This window comes from Octopus sinensis, linkage group LG9 (genome assembly GCF_006345805.1).
Source record: "Octopus sinensis linkage group LG9, ASM634580v1, whole genome shotgun sequence".
Classification (NCBI taxonomy): Eukaryota; Metazoa; Mollusca; class Cephalopoda; order Octopoda; family Octopodidae; genus Octopus; species Octopus sinensis.
Genome location: NC_043005.1, coordinates 51,331,195 through 51,351,194, shown reverse-complemented (window position 1 = coordinate 51,351,194; position 20,000 = coordinate 51,331,195). Strand labels below are relative to the sequence as shown.

Genomic DNA, 20,000 nt, shown 5'->3' with positions numbered 1-20,000 from the left:
CTGCAGGTATGCCAAAGAAACAGCTACGGTGGACTGTAGGATAGGGCCACTCCTTGAAAAGGATGGCACACTCACAGGAAAACCAATGAGGGTAAGTAAAGTACTGAATGAGCATTTCAAGAGTGTTTTCACTCCACCCCTTGGGAATTTCCAAATCACCAATCCAACTGACTTCTTTACCACTGCAGATATAAAATCAGAGGCAGCGACGATAGATCACATCGATATAAAGGAAGACGATGTAATAAAAGCTATAGATGAAATGAAAACAGACTCAGCTACTGGTCCCGATGGATTCCCGGCAATCCTCCTAAAAGTATGTAAGAGAGTCCTAGCAAGACCACTGCAGTTCCTCTTTCAGAGCTTCCTTGCAGCTGGCAAACGTCCAAGAAAACTGAAGGAAGGTAAAATATGCCCTATTCATAAAGGAGGTAGCAGAGTGGAGGCCAAGAACTACAGACCTATCTCTCTGACCTCACACATCAGCAAGGTCATGGAACGAATAGTCAGAAGGAAACTGATCACCTTCCTTGAAGAAAATGACTTGCTGCCTGACACCCATCATGGTTTCCGACCAGGAAGAAGCTGCTTAACTCAGCTCCTACAACACTATGACTGGGTGCTGAAACGACTGCTCAACCACTCAAATGTGGAAGTGATATATCTCGACTTTGTAAAGCCCTTTGATAAAGTCGATCATGGAATGATATATCACAAACTGCGTGATCTTAGCATAGTTGGAAAACTGGGAGAATGGCTTCATGACTTTCTGAAAGATAGAAGTCAGGTGGTAGTAGCCAATGAGGCCACTTCCATTAACACGCAAATAGTGAGCGGTGTTCCGCAGGGCACTGTTTTGGGACAACTACTGTTCATAATGGCCCTCTCAGACATGCCCTCAGCCACGCAGAGAGCCACGATCACAAGTTATGCAGATGATACAAAAGTTTCACAGGCAATACAGAACCCTGAGGACACTAAACGCCTGCAATGTGAGCTGGACAAAATATACAAGTGGGCTGAAAAGAATAGCATGCAGTTCAATGCTGAAAAGTTTCAAGCTTTATACTATCAGCATGCAAAACTAAATGCAATACCCAATGAATACACTGGACCCGGAGGAATTGCAATCCCAGAGGCACAATCAGTGCGTGACCTGGGTATTTACATGAGTGATGACGCAACCTTTCGTGTACATGTTGCTAAATTGGCAATGAAATGTAGACGACTGGCCGGATGGATTCTCAGAACCTTTAGAACAAGAGAACAAGAAACCATGATGGTCCTCTGGAGGACACTTGTCCTAAGCCACTTTGACTATTGCTCTCAGCTATGGTCACCATCCAGTGTCAAGTTGATCACAGAACTTGAGGCGATCCAACGTAGCTACACGAAGAAGATAGCCTCTGTGCAGAATATAAGCTACTGGGAAAGACTCAAGAGATTAAAACTCTATTCCTTGGAGCGTAGGCGAGAAAGATATGCCATAATATACATCTGGAAGATCCTGGAGGGACTTGCCCCAAACTTTGGCATCGAGAGTTACACAAATGCCAGAACTGGACGCCACTGCGTGGTGCCTAGGACTCCAAATTTGCCATCAAGATGTAGGACAAGATACTTTGATAGCCTGGGCTTCCGAGGCCCACAGCTCTTCAATATCCTCCCGAAGAACCTAAGAGACCTGCATGGGGTGGATGCAGATGTCTTTAAAATGAAACTGGATCTCTTCTTGTCAGGTATCCCAGATGAACCAACTTCACGGCAGGAGGTGCAGATGAGGGCAGCTGCATCGAACTCTCTCATGCACCAAATGGCAGTTGCTAAAAAGCATTCGTGAAGTAAAACCATGTAGCAACACCAAATGACGGTGCCCCAGCATGGCCACAGCTCGTGAGCTGAAACTAGAATCAATAAATCAATCAATCATATGTGTATATACATTACGGAGATGTACTTGCATAGCAAGTGACTTGATTTGAGATCGTGTGGTGAAACAAAAAGAATTGCATCGTGGAATATACTTATAAGCCATTTAAAAACACACACGCACAAAAAAAAAACCCGTTAGATTCACTCTAACATTTTAATTTAATTTGTATCAAAATACTTTCGTCCGTTTGAAACTGTGACTGTTAATTGACAAAACTTCGTGCTATGCTTTCAATCATGAAGAATTTGTACCGGAGTTTTGCAGAGTTTTGAAATTTTTAAAACATTTCTTTGCAATTGTCTGATAATGCAGACATAGACTTGCCCAACTACATCAATACATTAACATTGATATGTTTTTCACCGTTGTTACAATCATCTGAAATGGAACTGTAAAGCGCGATATTCGAAAATTTTGCTATTCAACTTCAAAAAAGGGCGTAAAGCAGCTGAAACTGCTCGCGATATCAACGAAATGTTTGGTGAGGAAATGACCAGTGACTGGTCAGTTCGAAAATGATTTAAACGATTTCGCAGTGGAGACCTGAGCCTTGAAGATCGTGAGCGTAGTGGACGCCCATCTGTCATCGATGACGGTCAATTAAAGACCGTCATTGAGAAAGATCCACATAAAACCACTCAAGAACTACCAAAAGAGCTTCATGTTAACCAGAAAACTGCCTGCAACCATTTGCATACGATCGGAAAATCAAAAAAGCTCGACAAATGGGACCACACGATTTGAATGAAAATCAGAAAATGCGCAGATATGAAATTTGCTCGTCACTTCTCCGTAACCAGGCCGATCCATTTCTCGATCGTATTGCAACTTGCGATGAAAAGTGGATTCTGTACAATAATACAAAACGTTCTTCGCAATCACTGGACTAAAATGGAGCACCGAAAACCTTTCTAAACCCGAGCTCTTCAAAAAGAAGGTTATACTGACTGTTTGGTGGTGTACTGCTCGACTCATCTATAACTTCTTAAAACCGGAAAAAAGCAGTACTGCAGAAATATATTGCCATGAAATTGCCAAAATGAACGAAAAACTGCTACTCATCTGTCCCAGACTGGTTGACAGAAAAGGACCAATCATTTTTCATGACAATGCTCGACCGCACGTTTCACTAATGACGCTCCAGAAGTTGAGAGAACTTGGCTATGAAGTTCTTCCCCATCCAGCTTATTCCCCAGACCTTTGTCCTACCGACTACCACATTTTCAAGCTCCTTGATGGTTTCCTGCGAGAGGAGTTAAAAAATCAAACCGATGCTGAAAGTGCGTTCAACGAATTCATCAGGTCTAGAACTCCAGATTTTTATGTTACTGGAATAAACAAACTTGTGACTCGTTGGCAAAAATGTGCTGATTGTAACAGTACTTACTTTGATGGATAAAATTTCCGCATTGTTGAAATATATTGGGATGAATTTCTTGTTTCAAAACGTTGCTTACCTTTTACTCAGTCTGATAAGCAAGTTTGTATGGTATAATGTAACATTTGAAAGGTTAGATTTCAGGTCACTGTTTGGTTATGGTTGCTATTGGTATACAGGCTAAAGCATATTTTTGGTGTGTCATTCCATCAGACTGTTAAGTACTTTAAAACAGAGTGAGAAGAGTTCTGTATTTTCTTGGCTGATGCTCTTCTTGGATATTCCTTTTATAGCAATATCATCAAAAGATACGTCTCTGATTGCGAACTGGATTGTTGTTCGGATCCGTCATGTTGTCCCTCATAAAAAAGTCCAACTATATCCTAAATTTAACATTGATTTACTCTAAAAAATGTTGCTGTTTTAACCCATAGTAGCCACTATTTTTAGACATAGCATCAACATGGGCGTGCCACTAATTAGACAACCTCCCCCAATGCCTATTGTCAATGCCAAAAGAGTGTTAAGGAACAGAAAAGCTGGCTTTTTACACGGATTGATCAAGAAAAGTTCGGTTCATATGAATTCTGGAGAATATCCAACAGATTAAGTAACTAGAGCAAATCCTCAATATTAATGGGCGTGAACATAATATTATTCTCCTTTGAAAAAGCCACGTTAATTGATTGATTGATTCTAGTTTCAGCTCACGAGCTGTGGCCATGCTGGGGCACCGCCATTTGGTGTTGCTACATGGTTTTACTTCATGAATGCTCTTTAGCAACTGCCATTTGGTGCATGAGAGAGTTCGATGCAGCTGCCCTCATCTGCACCTCCTGCCGTGAAGTTGGTTCATCTGGGATACCTGACAAGAAGAGATCCAGTTTCATTTTAAAGACATCTGCATCCACCCCATGCAGGTCTCTTAGGTTCTTCGGGAGGATATTGAAGAGCTGTGGGCCTCGGAAGCCCAGGCTATCACAGTATCTTGTCCTATATCTTGATGGCAAATTTGGAGTCCTAGGCACCACGCAGTGGCGTCCAGTTCTGGCATTTGTGTAACTCTCGATGCCAAAGTTTGGGACAAGTCCCTCCAGGATCTTCCAGATGTATATTATGGCATATCTTTCTCGCCTACGCTTCTTGCTGATTATTTGTATAAAAATTTTAAGCAACATGAATGAAATAAGTTTTTTCAGACTTATCCGCTCGCACAATCTACTCTAGATCTCACTTCAAAGTATCAGCTCGGGAGGTTTCTAGACTTACAAATGAGCTTGATCCATCAAAAGCGTCTGGTCATATCAAGTCACAGACATTGTGTTGAAAACCCTATCAGAAATGTCTCCCGGGACCTGCACTCTTCCTGCTGTTTATTAATGATTTATCTCACAAAGTAACACGATACCTTATTGACATGGTAGCTAATAATATTACAGATTATTGCTTCCAAGATCAACCTAGTATTTCCTATCATCATCATGGAATTCTTTACCTCCTCAACAACTTAGGTGGATAGAACTACTTTTAAAAAATATTTTTGTTTGTAAATTCACACTTGACTTTAAATGGGACACATATTACGTCTGTTGCCAAAAGAGGCAGCTAGAATGGGGGTCTCGTTCTACCGTTATAAAAATAAAGTTCCGGACACTCGAATCACTCTTGTATCCTTACAAGAGCCAGATCCTTCTTATTATTGGAGTACTACTAATCAGTTTAAGCGGAATCCTTCAACACGTAATGTCCACTCTTTGATTAATATAGATTCGAATGCGTAGTCTAGTTGGCAGTGAGTTCTTTCCACCATTGTAATCGGTCTAATCTTGATCGAATGTTGCAAGACTGGTTGTCTTCTACTGTTATTTCCAAGGAAACTGTTGTGATGACCTTTATTTTTGGGTTTGGCCATTCCAAGAATTTTCCATCAGAACTCTGCACGCTTAGCAAAACACATCCACACTTTTTGCATATGTTATGAAGATGCTAAAAATTCCATGCACATAACTTGCTCTCCTCAAAAAACAAAAAATTAAAAGCAAAGAAAGAAGCCCGTCGTATATATGTATATATATATATGTGTGTGTGAGTGTGTATATGTTTGTGTGACAATCGATACTGGTGTGTTTACGTCCTCGTAACTTAGCGGTTCGGCGAAAGAGACCGATAGAATAAGTACTAGGCTTACAAAGAATAAGTCCTGGAATCGATTTGCTCGACTAAAGGCGGTGCACCAGCATGGCCGCAGTGAAGTGACTGAAACAAGTAAAAGAGTAAAAAAAGAGATATATATGAGAGAGAGCTAGACAGACAGATAGACTGACAGATAGATAGATATAGATAGATAGATAGATAGATAGATAGATAGATAGATAGATAGAGGATTTGGTATTTATTTTTATGATTTCCAAGTTTGGTACAAGAAAAGCAATTTTAAAAGAGTTGTAAGTCGATAACACGGACCATTGTGTTCAACTGGTACGTATTTTATCGAACCCCAAAGGATGAACGGTGAAGTCGTTGTCATTTTACCGCTCCATTTCCTATGCTAGCATGAGTCGGACGTAATTTGTTGAGGCGAATTTTCTACAAGATGCCTTTCCTCTAGCCAAGTAAAGTAGTATATTTCCGTGACCAGAAATGTCTTCGCGGATGATTGAAAACGTAGGACGCCGTTTATATCACGGTGATACTTGTGTATAATTGGCACGCGATGTGAAGGTAAAGAGTCAATATCACACACACGGGCTTTTTCACTTTCCGCTTACCAAATCCACTCGCATATCTTTGATCGGCCTTAGACTATAGTGAAAGATACTTGCCCAAGGTGCCTCGTAGTGATATTGAACCTGGAATCATGGGGTTGGGAGACAAGCTTCTTAACATTCAGTAACTCCTGCACCTATACATATGTTACTATGTATGTATGTATGTATGTATATACAGAGACACCGATAAGTAGGTAGCTATATAGATAGATGGATAGATAGATAGTTAGAGAGAGAGAGAGAGAGAGATGCACTTACAATCTCTTTTACAACACTACCCACCTCATACATAGAGGCGTGCGCACGGCTCACTCTCCACACGCAAATTTGTCCTGTATTTTGGTGTAAAATTAATGTTTGTCGGTAGGGGGTAACACATGACATTTCAAATATTCCAACTATCAGACACCTTTTATGCGGGAAAGAGGGTGGGGTGGTGGTGGTGGTGGGGGCTAAGCTGTAGAAGGAGTAGTAATAGTAGCAGACCACCACTATCTCGTTGAAACCAGAGACAACTGCATTGGATGTTTTTGTGTGATCTACAGCAAAATGCAAAAGGAGATTACTGGCGTAGATTTTTCTTTATACGTGAGGTAGTAAAACGGATTTTATTTTTGTCTTTAACCTCTTAACATATTATTCTGTATAATTTCATTCAGAGTTGTGTAATAGATATAAATATATATTTGAACGAAAATATATGTTCACTGTACTCTGAAGTATATCACTTAATTAGTAACCCAAATACTTCATTCATGATGTTTATTCCCACTTTCTATCATTAACTATCAGTAACTATCATTTTTTATTAGTAACTTCATAATAAATCATGACTAATCCAAAATAATAGGTGTATTTATTCTTCTTTATATACAGATTCAAAATAAATAATATAAAATAATATTTTTTGCACGAAACTCTAGAAAAAAAATGTGTAGTTTTAAGAGGTTAATGTGTGTTTGCGTGAATATATGTGTGTGAATGTGAGTGAGTGTGAATGTGAATGAGTGTGTGTGTGTATGTGTGCGCTTGTTTGTGTATTTGTGTGTGTGAATTTGTATCGGTGGTTCTCAACCGGGGACCATATAGTACATGGGGATTCATGGAAGATCTTGTTGGCAGAATTTATCTTTAATAAATTTTTTTTTTACTTTTACAACACACAAAATATCTTGATTTTTAAAAAAAAATTCATTTTCTAATAATCCTTTCTCCTATAAGCACAAGGCCTGAAGGGTGGGGGTATGTGGGGAGCGGATAAGTCAACTACATCGACCCCAGTGTACTCAATTTATCGACCGCGAAAGGATGAAAGGCAAAGTCGACTTCGGCGGAATTTGAACTCAGTATGTTGCGGTAAACGAAATACCTATTTCTTTACTTTTTTTGTTTTTTATTTCTTTTACTATTTCTTTACTATTTTTTGGTGGGGAGGGTATGTGGGGAGCAGATAAGTCGATTACATCGACGCCAGTGCGTAACTGGTACTTATTTAATCGACCCCAAGAGGATGAAAGGGAAAGTCGACCTCGGCAGAATTTCAACTCAGAAAATTTCGTTTCTCTATTATTTATTTATTTATTTTGTTATTCGGAAAAAAGTTTGTTTTCCATGTTTTTGTTTTTTATGTTCTCGTTTCTCATTTTGCTCACGTTTTTTTTGACGTTTGTACCCATATATGCATATATATACACATATATATGAAGATATGTACATATATATATATATACATACCTACATATAATTGCATATATGCATGTATATATACAAGTATGTTTTATATTAATAATTCCGATGCGCACTTTACAACCTATCTCTATTCTATCTCCCTCTCTTGTTCTTCCTTTCTGCTTTTCTCTGCCACCCTTTCTCTAGTTCTTCTCCTCTCCCCTTCACCATTTCCTCTCTCCGTCACTCTTTCTCCTTGGCTCTCTCATTGCTCACACGTGACCAACGATTATCTATCTTTCTTTCTTACACTTCCTTCCTAAAGACAAGATGTGCTTTTGCCTGTCTCTTCTCAAAACTTGTTTCTCCAGCGTTCATCACTTCACCTCGTTATGGCTTAACATCCCTTACCGTTTGTTTTTACTGTTTTGTTCTCACTGTCCTGTTTTTGTCACCACTTTAACCATCCGCAAATCCCAAATTTAAAAAAAAATTTGCTTTGCGGAAACGACTGTTTTAGCGAAGTAGAGTCTTGTCCCTACGTTCGAAACACGGAGGGGACAACTAATGAAGGGAATGTTCTTTATGTTGCCTGTCTCGTTTCTTTTCCATGTTTTTGGTTTTTATGTTCTCGTTTCTCATTTTGTTCACGTTTTTCAACGCCCTGTACCTATATATGCATGTATATCACCGTGATCACCGTGACCGACGAGACTATCAGATGTTGCTACACATCACTGGTCACAATGCATTTCGCATTGTTTTAGCCATCAAATGACGCCACCCCGCTGGCTAAGCGAGCAGGCCAACAGAAGAAAGAGTGAGAGAAAGTTGTGGCGAAAGAGTACAGCAGGGATCGGCACCACCCCCTGCCGGAGCCTCGTGGAGCTTTAGGTGTTTTCGCTCAATAAACACTCACATCGCCCGGTCTGGGAATCGAAACCGCGATCCTACGACCGCGAGTCCGCTGTGTCCTAACAACTAGGCCATTGCGCCTCCACATATGCATGTATATATATATATATATATATATATATATATATGTATTTGTACATATATGTATGTATATATATATATATATATATATGTAGGTTTGTACATATATGTATGTGTATATATATATATATATATATATATATATATATGTAGGTTTGTACATATATGTATGTATATATATATATATAATATATATATATTATATATATATATGTAGGTTTGTACATATATGTATGTATTATATATATATATATAATATATATGTAGGTTTGTACATATATGTATATATATATAATATATATATATATATATATGTAGGTTTGTACATATATGTATGTATATATGCATATATATATTATTTATATTTATATATATATGCATGAATTTTTAAAATGTATGCATTTTGTATATTTTGATGATGTTTTTGTGCTCATTGCCATACTGGTAACTAATGTGAGGATGTATATTGATGAATGTTAACCATTACCTTTTGTTGCTTGTGTCTGTGGCCGTGTAATTAATGATTTCTTTTCTGCTCCTGTCGGAGGGGGTGGTACTGATTGTTGAAGTGTGTGAATTAGATTGTGTTTGAGTTTGTAATGTTGCTGGTGTCTGTGTTGTTGTTATTGTTGGTTGTGATGGTGTGTTGGTGTGGACAATATCACTGCTGCTGCTGCTGCTGCTGCTGCTGTTGTTGTTGTTTTTAAGCAACAAGACGGGTAAGGGTGATTAGGTGATGGTCTAGGGCTTAGGGGCGTGAGACCCCAAACCTTGGAAAAAAAAAAACTTCGGTCGTCTTATTGTAGTCGTGGGCTCTTCGTTGACGCCCGACACCACTGGAAGGTGACCCTCAGAGTCGCTGGAAATGGCGATCTCCAGGTCCAAATTCTTGGACGGCTGATGCTGCTGCTGTTGATGATGGTGCTGGTACATCGTTGTTCAGAGACATTGTCCAACTCTGTCCAACGTATTTCTCTGCTTTTTATGTCGACACGTTTTTCTATTTTTTTTGTTTTTCCATAAGTTTCTTTCTGCCCTTCAAACTTCGCCCCCCCCCCTTCACATTCGCTATGCGACATATCTGAGTTGTTGTTTTGGGGGTTTTCTGTTGCTTCAATCACAAGGCATTATTCGGCCCGAAGCTATGCTAGAAAACATTTGCGCAAGGTGACAAACACTTGCCAACATCTATATGAGTATGTGCGCGCGCGGACGTGAGCATGTGTGTGAGCGCGGACGTGAGTGTGTGTGTGAGCGCGGACGTGAGTGTGTGTGTGAGCGCGGACGTGAGTGTGTATGTGAGCGCGGACGTGAGCGTGTGTCTGAGCGCGGACGTGAGCGTGTGTGTGAGCGCGGACGTGAGCGTGTGTGTGAGCGCGGACGTGAGCGTGTGTGTGAGCGCGGACGTGAGCGTGTGTGTGAGCGCGGACGTGAGCGTGTGTGTGAGCGCGGACGTGAGCGTGTGTGTGAGCGCTGACGTGAGTGTGTGTGAGCGCAGGCGCATATTTATGTACGTATTTATACTTTATATAGCAGGCTAGACAGATAGATTAATAAACAGACAGCAGTTGTTGCTGCTGTCTGTAATGGAGTAATCTTTGATGGCAGTGCTTGTTATGTTGTTCTTGTTACTGTTGCCATTACTGTTGGTGTTGTTGTTTCTGGTTCTGCTGTAGGTGCTGATTCCATTCTTCAACATACTTCTGAAGTCACTGATGCTGTAGCTGCATGCTACTATTGGTGTTGTTGTTACTGTTGTGGTTGCTACTGTTGTCGCTGTTGATATTATGGCTCTGGCGGCAGTGGAGATATTTCAGCTGTCACTTTCTGTTAGGATCAGAAGACCTTGAGGAGATCGGTGTTCTCACAGTTGAAGCACCTAAGCCATCTACCTGCTTGAGATCTTTAATAGATAGGGAAATACCGTCAAATGCTTCTGGTTTCTTCTGAATTGGAATCTCCAGCCCCGTACTAACTCAGTTTTCCTCTTAGGGTCATTTTATCTCTAGCAGTGTTCCTCTAATTTTATCTCTAGCAGGTTCCTTTAATTATTCACATTTCACCACCTACTAGAATTCTAATTCCGGTGGTTTATGCAAAACTTTTACCCGCATCACACCAGGTACATTGGTATCAATATAAATTACTCAGTTCTATGTGGGACAGTGGAGTGCTTCCGGACCAGAGATTCCAAGCGAGAAATTTCGCGTATATTGGCTGTACGTTACAACTTTCAAATGAATTGACTGTATATTACAAAACCAATGTTATCCCAAATGTTTTACAAGCAGAGTTGAAATTATTCTGGGGATATTCGCACTAGCCTGTGTCTCATTAATGATATGCATCTGTATAGAATGATTTTCGTTCCGTTTTGCCTAAAAGTTGGTGTGGGATAGTAACTGTAACTTTGTGCCTATTTGTCGATGTTTCTTTCTGCTTCTTCCAGATATTTCTGGTTTTTTGTTTGTCTGGTGGGACTGGGTCAAAAAATTTTGCAATACCAGCAAAGGAATGATTTTTATCTGTGCTTTTATTGCTGCTTTCGTTGTTGTTGCTGCTGTCATTGTTTATTACTGCTGTGGTGGCGGCAGTTTTATTGCTACTATTGCAGCTCATTGCTACAATGACTATAGATGTGACAATGAATTTTTCTCTCCCGCTGATGAGCTTGTATTCGGCAGCAGCGGTATTACAACTGGTATTACTTCTTTGTTTGATATACCATTCATCATGCTGTTGCTGTTGCTGTGGTTGTTGTTATTGCTTCTGATGCTGCTGTTACTAGTGTTGTATCCCTAGCAGCATGTTAGCTTCCTCCAATTCCACATATTTCACCACCTGCCAGAAATCTAATTCTGCTGTAGTATTGTATTGATAGGTGGTACTGAACGTGAATGACATTCACTTCAAAACCAACTCCTACTGCGTTGAGAGATCAGTGCATGCCATCAAAGTGACACTGGGGTAAAATATGCGAAGCCCAGTATACCCATCATAACTACCTGTCTGATAAGGGTACACTAGGCACAAGCATCACAACCATATGTACGCGACATGGTGATCTCATATCAAGATAAACAGCACATGACCTTGCAGGTGGGGCTCAGTTAGAATTTTCTTCTAGTCGAGTAACCTATCCCGCTCAAAAGGTCCCTGAATAAGACTTGTTTAAGGATGTTGAACGAACACCCATGTTTCCAAAGGTGAATTATCCAAACCTCTAAGATTTCCTCTCAACACATGGCTATGATGCCCCCCACTACTTCTGCTCGTGATCAGGGGTGCACATATCGTCAGCCAGTAAGGGACATGCTCAACTGTTAAAGTCAAACAACTGACAAGCAAATCTGTGATATTGAGCAGAATATTTGCCGTAGCCCATCTTTTATACCAAGACAAAACAATGTACATGATAACATTTCCAATCAATTAAGATCAGAAGCCATGAGAACCACTGCCTGGTACTGCATCAGGGCATTTATTATCATTATTATTATTATTATTATTATTATTATTATTATTATCATTATTATTATTATTATTATTATCATTAACATTATTATTATTATTATTATTATCATCATCATTGTTATTATTATTATTATTATTATTATTATCATTATTATTATGATGATTATTATTATCATTATTATTATCATCATCATCATCATCATTATTATTATTATTATTATTATTATTATTATTATTATCATTATTATTATGATGATTATTATTATCATTATTATTATCATCATCATCATCATTATTATTATTATTATTATTATTATTATTATTATTATTCATATACACTCAACAGATTAGACTGTTGGAAAAGAAAAGAATCTTCATATTGGGCTACAATAAGTAACCTTAGATGCCAAGAACCCTCCTAAGTATCCTAGCTGTCCCCAATAACACTATTTTCTGCAGCTGTACTAAACTGGGTTTTATGCCTATTTCCTCTATCCATCTGTTCAGAACTACTAGAATATATTTTATCAGCACTTTCCATAGTCTCTATAGTTTAATAGCAAATGGTTAATATTTCCATTACTATTTCTGAACTGATATCCTGCCTTGTCTTTTTTAATACTAAACTGAGGGGGATTAAACATAAAGAAAATATTAAAGGGGACGATGAGTCCCCCTGGAAAATTCCTCTTTTGATATTAACTTTCCCTAAGAGTAGAGATCTACTTTCCATTTCTTCCTGCTAAAGCTAATTAGTTCTCATATGTTGTCTGCAATACTGAATATACTCAAACATTCACTTATCCATGAGTGTGGGATCATGTAATAGGCTTTCATATAATCTATCCATGCTATTGTTAGATTTTTATTTCTAGCTTTTACTTCATTTAGTATTGCTTTGTCTCAATATAATAGGTCATGCGTTTCTCTAGTCTTCTTTTTGCAAGCTTTATGTTCTTGTTCTAACTTTTGGTTGTCAAGGTGCTCGTAAATGCTTTCTGAAAGCATTCCTGATAACAGTTTCCATTCTAATGGTAAGCAAGAGATTGGTCTATAGTTGCTAGCTATATCACCCTTGCTTTTATCCTTCATAATGAGTATTGTCCTCCCTATTGTCATCCAGTCCAGTATTATTCCTCCATTAAGGCAATCCTGGAGTTGTTCCCTCCTAAATCTGGTCCTAGGCCCTTTCAATTCGGCATTTTTCCTAACAAGTTACTCATTATTATTATTGTTGTTGTTGTTGTTGTTGTTGTTGTTGTTGTTGTTGTTGTTGTTGTTGTTGTTGTTGTTGTTGTTATTATTATTTCGTCCTTGTGGCAAATAAATGAAATCATCATCATCATCATATGAAAACTCACAACTTATTTTGCTGGGCATGATGGAGAGTATCAGCTGGCCACAGCCAGCAGACTGAGGCGACACTTGTTTACTGGTCATGCTTCAAGATCTCAGCGAAGAATTCTTGCAGTTCCAAGCAATGCTGATTTTTGTAGTTGTTCTACCTTCACACTTGCACCGATCATTTTGAGGCATTTTGGTAGTTGAGTGCTGATACTTCCAAGTGCACCAATTACTTATTGGCATCACGTCTACTCTCTTCATTGACCACAACCTTCGTATATATCACTTCAAATCGTCATTATTTATTTTTTTTGTCTTCTTTCACATTGATCCTGTTGTCACCGGGGCATGCTGTGTCGATAATCACACATGTTCTTTCTTTTTTATTTGCCACAACAATGTCCGGTTTCCTATTTCTGGTCTGGTGATCGCACTGGATCATTACATCCCACAGGATTTTGCACTTCTCATTTTCGGTGACTCCTTCTGAGGTTTGTTCACAGTACGTTTTATTATTATTATTATTATTATTATTATTATTATTATTATTATCATTATTATCATTATTATTATTATCATTATTATCATTATATTATCATTATCATTATTATCATTATTATTATTATCATTATCATTATTATCATTATTATTATTATTATTATTGTTGTTGTTGTTGTTGTTTTACTTATCAGAGCACTCAGTCTTGTTTGCTCTGGTTGATTCCATGAGAGTGGACACCAGCCTGTTGTCAGAGATCTTGAAGGGTCTCTTTCCGTACATTATAAGCTTAGATATCGTGGAAGACATTCAACACCTAGGCACCAATCTCAATAATAATAATAATAATAATAATAATAATAACAATAATAAAGAAGTGGAAAAATTGTCGAAGTGCAAAGACCTCGAAATTGAAGTATTCAAAATGTGGGATATGAAGGTAAAAACAATACCGATAATAATTGGAGCATTGGGCATGATAAAAAAATCATATGAACAAAAATGTGGAAGCTATACTTGGATCCTCAACACTACACACTGTCCAAAAAATAGTCCTGCAAGGAACAACCCACATCTTACGCAAGACACTATCAATCCAATAATACAGCCTAAACAAAACAACCCACTAATACAAAACACTCTCTATACGGCATTTACCCAGTGAAATAAACTCCCACCAGCAAGTTCAGAAACCAAAGCATTACACAATCAACACACAATACAAGCAACAGCACATCAAAACACAACACAACACCTCAGGTAAAAAAGCTAAAACAATACAGTACCGGGAAGGTTTCGCGCACTCCCAACAGTCAAAAAGAACACACCATGCTGCACATATCCCAGCAACACGGCGGTGTAGCAGGTGATGCAGTAGAAATTTGCCTCAATCAGCCAAATAATAATAATAATATATTTTTTTTCTTTTTTTTCTGCCTTTAACCCTCCAACGCGGAGTATAGGCCACTTATAATTGAATTCTATGCCGCATAATTTTTCGCTTCTGTACTTATACTCTGCCATGAATGTCCCGCTTTTTTTTAGTTCCTTTTGTGTTGATGTACGCCACGAGTTTTTAGGCCTACCTTTCTTTCTATATCCATCCGGATTCCACTGTAAAGCACTTTTCACTACATTTGGTGTGTCTTTTCTAATTCCACTTTTTCTTAAATATTTGCTCCCTAATCGAAACTTGATTTGTTCTTTGCCATAGCTCCATATTGCTTATGTGTTCGGACCATCTAATTTTAAGTATACTACGCAAGCATCTGTTGATGAATGATTGTATTTGCTTATTTGACTTAACTGTTGTTCGCCATGTCTCAGCCCCATACAATAACACTGCTTTTACGTTAGTGTTAAACATTCTTATTTTGTTCTTTATTGAAATTACACTTGCGCTCCATACCTTTTTTTAACAGGTGAAAAGTGGTCCTTTGCCTTACTTATTCTCGTCTTAATATCTTCGTCGGTGCCACCTGAAAACGGTATCTTACTACCTAAATACGTAATCATCATCATTGTTCGACCGTGGTCGAGACAATGGAATTTACTATGTTACGCCAGACTTCACGGTCCATCATAGCATTACGGAGGTCCTGTTGCTGGATGCCTCTATCCCTGGAGATTACATCAGGGTAGGAGAGTGTGCGCCCTCTGGTATTGCGTAAACTCGGCTACATCCTCTAGTTCACCGATTTCTAGTTCAATACGTTCGCTGTTTTCTTCATTAACGCGCTTAATAATAATAATAATAATAATAATAATAATAATAATAATTTCTTTATATAGTTCCAATCCAAGCAGCAAGAAACACTCCAGCGGCCATAATCTAAAGTCCAGACAAGCTCAAGAAGAACAAGATGGAATCGACTTTGTCGCTCAAGATAAAATCTGGAGAGAATATGTATACGGAGAAAATCATTTGGTGAAGGAATGGTAATATTAATTTGTTTTGTCTGTAGAATAGTTAGCCAAGTCAATAGGGATTGCGCCCGGGTGGTTGTCTGTATCATGTTATTAACTTTGACATTAATAATGATTCTCTGTGTTCCGGACTCCGTGCTAACCAGCCAAATGCAAAAATTATTGGTGCAGTTTGCGTGGAAAGTAAAAATATTTTAATTGTTTCAGTCATTGGACTGCGGTCCTGCTGAGGCACTGTCTTGAAGGAATTTTAGTCGAACAAATCGTCCCCAACATTTTTTTCTTCTAGACCCGATACTTATTTTATCGGTCTCTTATTCTGAGTTACGGGGACGTAAACAAACCAACACCGGTTGACAAACGGTGGAGAGGAACAAGCGCAAACGTGCGCGCACGCACACATACATTGACACACACACACACACATGAATATATGTACGTATGTATGTAAGAATGTGTGTATGTATGTGTGTGTGTGTGTGTGTGTGTATGTACGTACGTACGTACGTACGTATGTATATATATGTATGAATGTATGTATTTCATTCAGTTTTATTTTAAGATTTCTTGTAAATAGAAAAGAGCTGGTTTCTATCCTAGATCCAAGGCCCCTTCATCGGAATTTCAACAACATCAACAAGGTATTTTTGTATGTATGTATATATATGTATGTATGTAGATATATATGTATGCATATGTGAAAATTTTTAGGTTTTTGTTTTACGTATGTACTCTCATGCGTAGAGTTGCATGTCCAGAACGCTCATTTATACTTAAATCATAAACTCCCGGAAAGTTTTACAAATTTTTACAGTTCCATTGATGGCTTCTGTCTCTCTGCCTGTCTGTCTGGTTGAGAAACAAGCTTTTTCTCACACTCTTATACCGGCGCCTATATTTGTGTATAACATAATTATAACAGGTTGTTCAAGACACTCAAGCATTAGTATGAATTTTCTAAAGCTTAAAGCTATAGTTTAATACTCTTCAGTGTGCCTAAATACTTAGCATATTGCATAAAAGCAAAAATGATGAACCACCACAATAAATTCTGGAATGTTTAACACCATTTAAGCTTTGGATGTCCATCAGTTGTTGTTGCTGCTACGGTTTAGCCTTTGGTCAGCCCTGATCAAAGTGATGGTCAAAGGCATTCCATCAGTGACCATCCCGTCAATTTGTAAACCAGCGATGTCTTTTATTGTATATTTTATTTATGAGATTTGAGAACGATTTAAGGGAAATTCGGCCATTTATTTTTTAGGAAGGTGAACAAATATATTGAGACACCGCCTCTAGTTGTGTGTGTGTGCGTGCACGCGCGTGTGATATGGAAATATGCGATTAAATTGGGAAATGTCTTCAAACATGCGAGAAAGGTACAAGATTGCAAAACATTAAAAAAAAATATAAGAAAACTTTGTTCTGCTCCCTCTCACACCCCAAAACTAACACAATATTATGTTTATAAGAAAGAATATCTAATTTTTATATTCCTTTTCTTTTTATTTTTACAGGGAAAAGAATTGGGGATTTTTAGCGAAATTTGACTCCAAGGTAATTAGCAAAAACGTTCTCTTAATTTCTTTGATAACTGAAATGAGATGTCTGGTGTAATCTTTTTGACTATATTTCTATTGAAATACGCTATGTGTATGTAATGAAGTCGCTGTTGTAGGAGGCAACTAATCTCTAGGAAAGAAGACAATTCAAAAGCGTCTAGGAGTTAACTAAACAACCTTTATGAGTAGGGAAAATAAAAGGTCTCTGTGGTAGGAGTGATCTAGGTTGTCTCTATAATAGGGGGTTCAACTAGGAAGTGTCGATGAAAGGGGCCAATAAGCAGTCTCTGTAATAGGAGCCATCTAGGGAGTCTCGGTGAAGGAGCCATCTGAGTTGTCATTGTTATAGGCATCAATGAGGGAGCTTGTATGATAAGAGCCAAGTAGGAATTTTCTATGACAAGTGTGAATGAGGAACTTTCAGTGAAAGAAGACAACTAGGGAGTTTATGCGATAGAGACTAACTAGGGCGTTTCTATGATAAAAATCAATGGTGGGGTCACTGTTAGGAACCAGCAAAGGAACATCTGTGAGAGGAACCGGTGAATGGATCGCTGTGACAAGTGTCAATGAGGGAGGGCCTGTAATATGAGCTAATGAAGGAAGGGAAATCTTTTGATTTGATTCTACTTAGAAGAGTCTATAACAAGAACCAATGAAGGATTTTCTATGATAAGATCCAATCGGGAAGCCTCAGTGATACGAGCCTATAACGGAGTCTCTACGACGTGGTTCAACATGAGAGTCTATGTGATATGACAATTCAAGAGTTATTGATGAGCCAAATAGTGCACCAGTTTAGATATAGCAACTAATATCTATCGAATCACATCTTTAAAAAGGAATAGCGCATTGGAGAGTGTAGTCCCAGATGCATGAAAAGGTGAACCAGTCACGGTTCGAATGCATCTGATCAGTAAGATTGACCTTGGGACAAACAACAACTTTTTAAAATAATCAAGGATCTCCACAGACTTACTAAAATATTTAAGTCGGTGTGTAGAACAAGATTTAACATAAAATTATGAGGCCATTTTGTAATATAGAATTAAACTCTTTAAAACAAGGGCTTCATCTTTGAATCAGAATCTCAAGAATGTTGATTTTGATAAGAATCAAAACATCTGAAGCTATTATTTCAACAGTGTTGCATGCCGGGTAAAACGCTTAATGGCATTTTTTCCGGTTGTACGTTCTGAGATCAAATTCTGCCGAGGTCGACTTTGCTTTCTTCCTTTAGGGATCGATAAAATACACACCAATCGAGCACTGAGGTCGATGTAACCAAGATGCCCCTTCCTCCTAAATTTCACGTCTTGAGCCTACATTAGAAAAAGTTTCGGTAATTTTTCAAGACGTTGAGCGGGGCAGAATCGTTAGTGCGTCGGGTAAAGTGCTCAGCTGCATTTTTTCTGATTTTACGAACTAATTTCAAATTCTGCCAAGGTCGACTTTGGCTTTCACCCTTTCGGGTTGATAAAGTACCAGCCGAGCAGAGGGGTCGATATAATCAAGTAATTCCCTCTCTTAAAATTCTAGGCCCTGTGCCGTATTTCAATTCTGAACAAGCGATAAATTTTCTTTCTAGGAATACAAGGTTATTATTACACGAAGGCTCTTGAGTGCTGGAATATATTTATTTACTATATGTTATCTATCTACTCTTCCAGAGAGTTAAAAGCTATAAAAGCTATGAATAAATTTACAAATTGCAATACACTTTCACTTCTGATGTCGTATTTAGTTCATTTAGTTCGGTGTTAATTCGTATTCCAGTAGTAGATCTGTAGCCAGTGATTGAGCCCTTTCCTCTTGATGGTTGCGAAAGGTGCCGGTGCCTGAGGTGGCTGTTCCGGCCAAGGGCGGTACACACACACACACACACACACACACCACACACACACACATTAACTCCGAAAAGGAAGAGCAAAGTTGACTTCAGTGAGAACATTGTCAGATTGCAGCAAGGAATTTTGTCCGATGCTCTAACGATTTTGCTAACCCACTGGCAGTATGAATGCTTAGAAACATTTCTTCCTCGTTTACATTTTGAGTTCAAATCTGGTCAACGTCAACTTTGCCTGCCATCATTTCGAGATAGATAAATTAAGACAATGTACTAGATCAAAGATCCTCAACCACTTTGTTTATCTATGAATCCATGTGATTACTATTTTATTCCGGTGGACCCCCACCACCATAGCCATTCGATATTTAAAAACTAGTTTTAGAGAAACTTCTTTTAAAATTCCTATTATTTTTTCACGCATTAACTTGTGTAGGTTGAACTATGTAAAATGTTAGAGAAAAGATACCTAGTTGTTTCTTGCAATACATATCAATACACACATCTAAATCAAAATCTTTTCAGGGACCCTTAAAATATTATTGTGTATCCTTAATTTATTATTTTGTTGTGTGGACCCCACAAAATTTTATATGGGTCTTCAGTG

The 20,000-nt window shown here is 38.3% G+C and overlaps 1 protein-coding gene across 3 annotated transcripts in view; it reads left to right on the top strand.

Annotated features, from left to right (window-relative positions):
* Positions 1-20,000, top strand: part of LOC115215936 (uncharacterized protein C2orf50 homolog) — a 64,061-nt gene that overhangs the window by 41,772 nt on the left and 2,289 nt on the right. For 2 of the 3 annotated variants that reach the window (XM_029785300.2, XM_029785301.2), the window contains exons 2-3: positions 15,851-15,997; positions 17,503-17,542. In XM_029785300.2, coding sequence (XP_029641160.1) covers positions 15,851-15,997; positions 17,503-17,542 — 187 coding nt within the window. Of the gene's footprint in view, positions 1-6,564; positions 6,673-15,850; positions 15,998-17,502; positions 17,543-20,000 lie in introns of those variants that run through there. The other variant, XM_029785299.2, reaches the window with a different exon arrangement.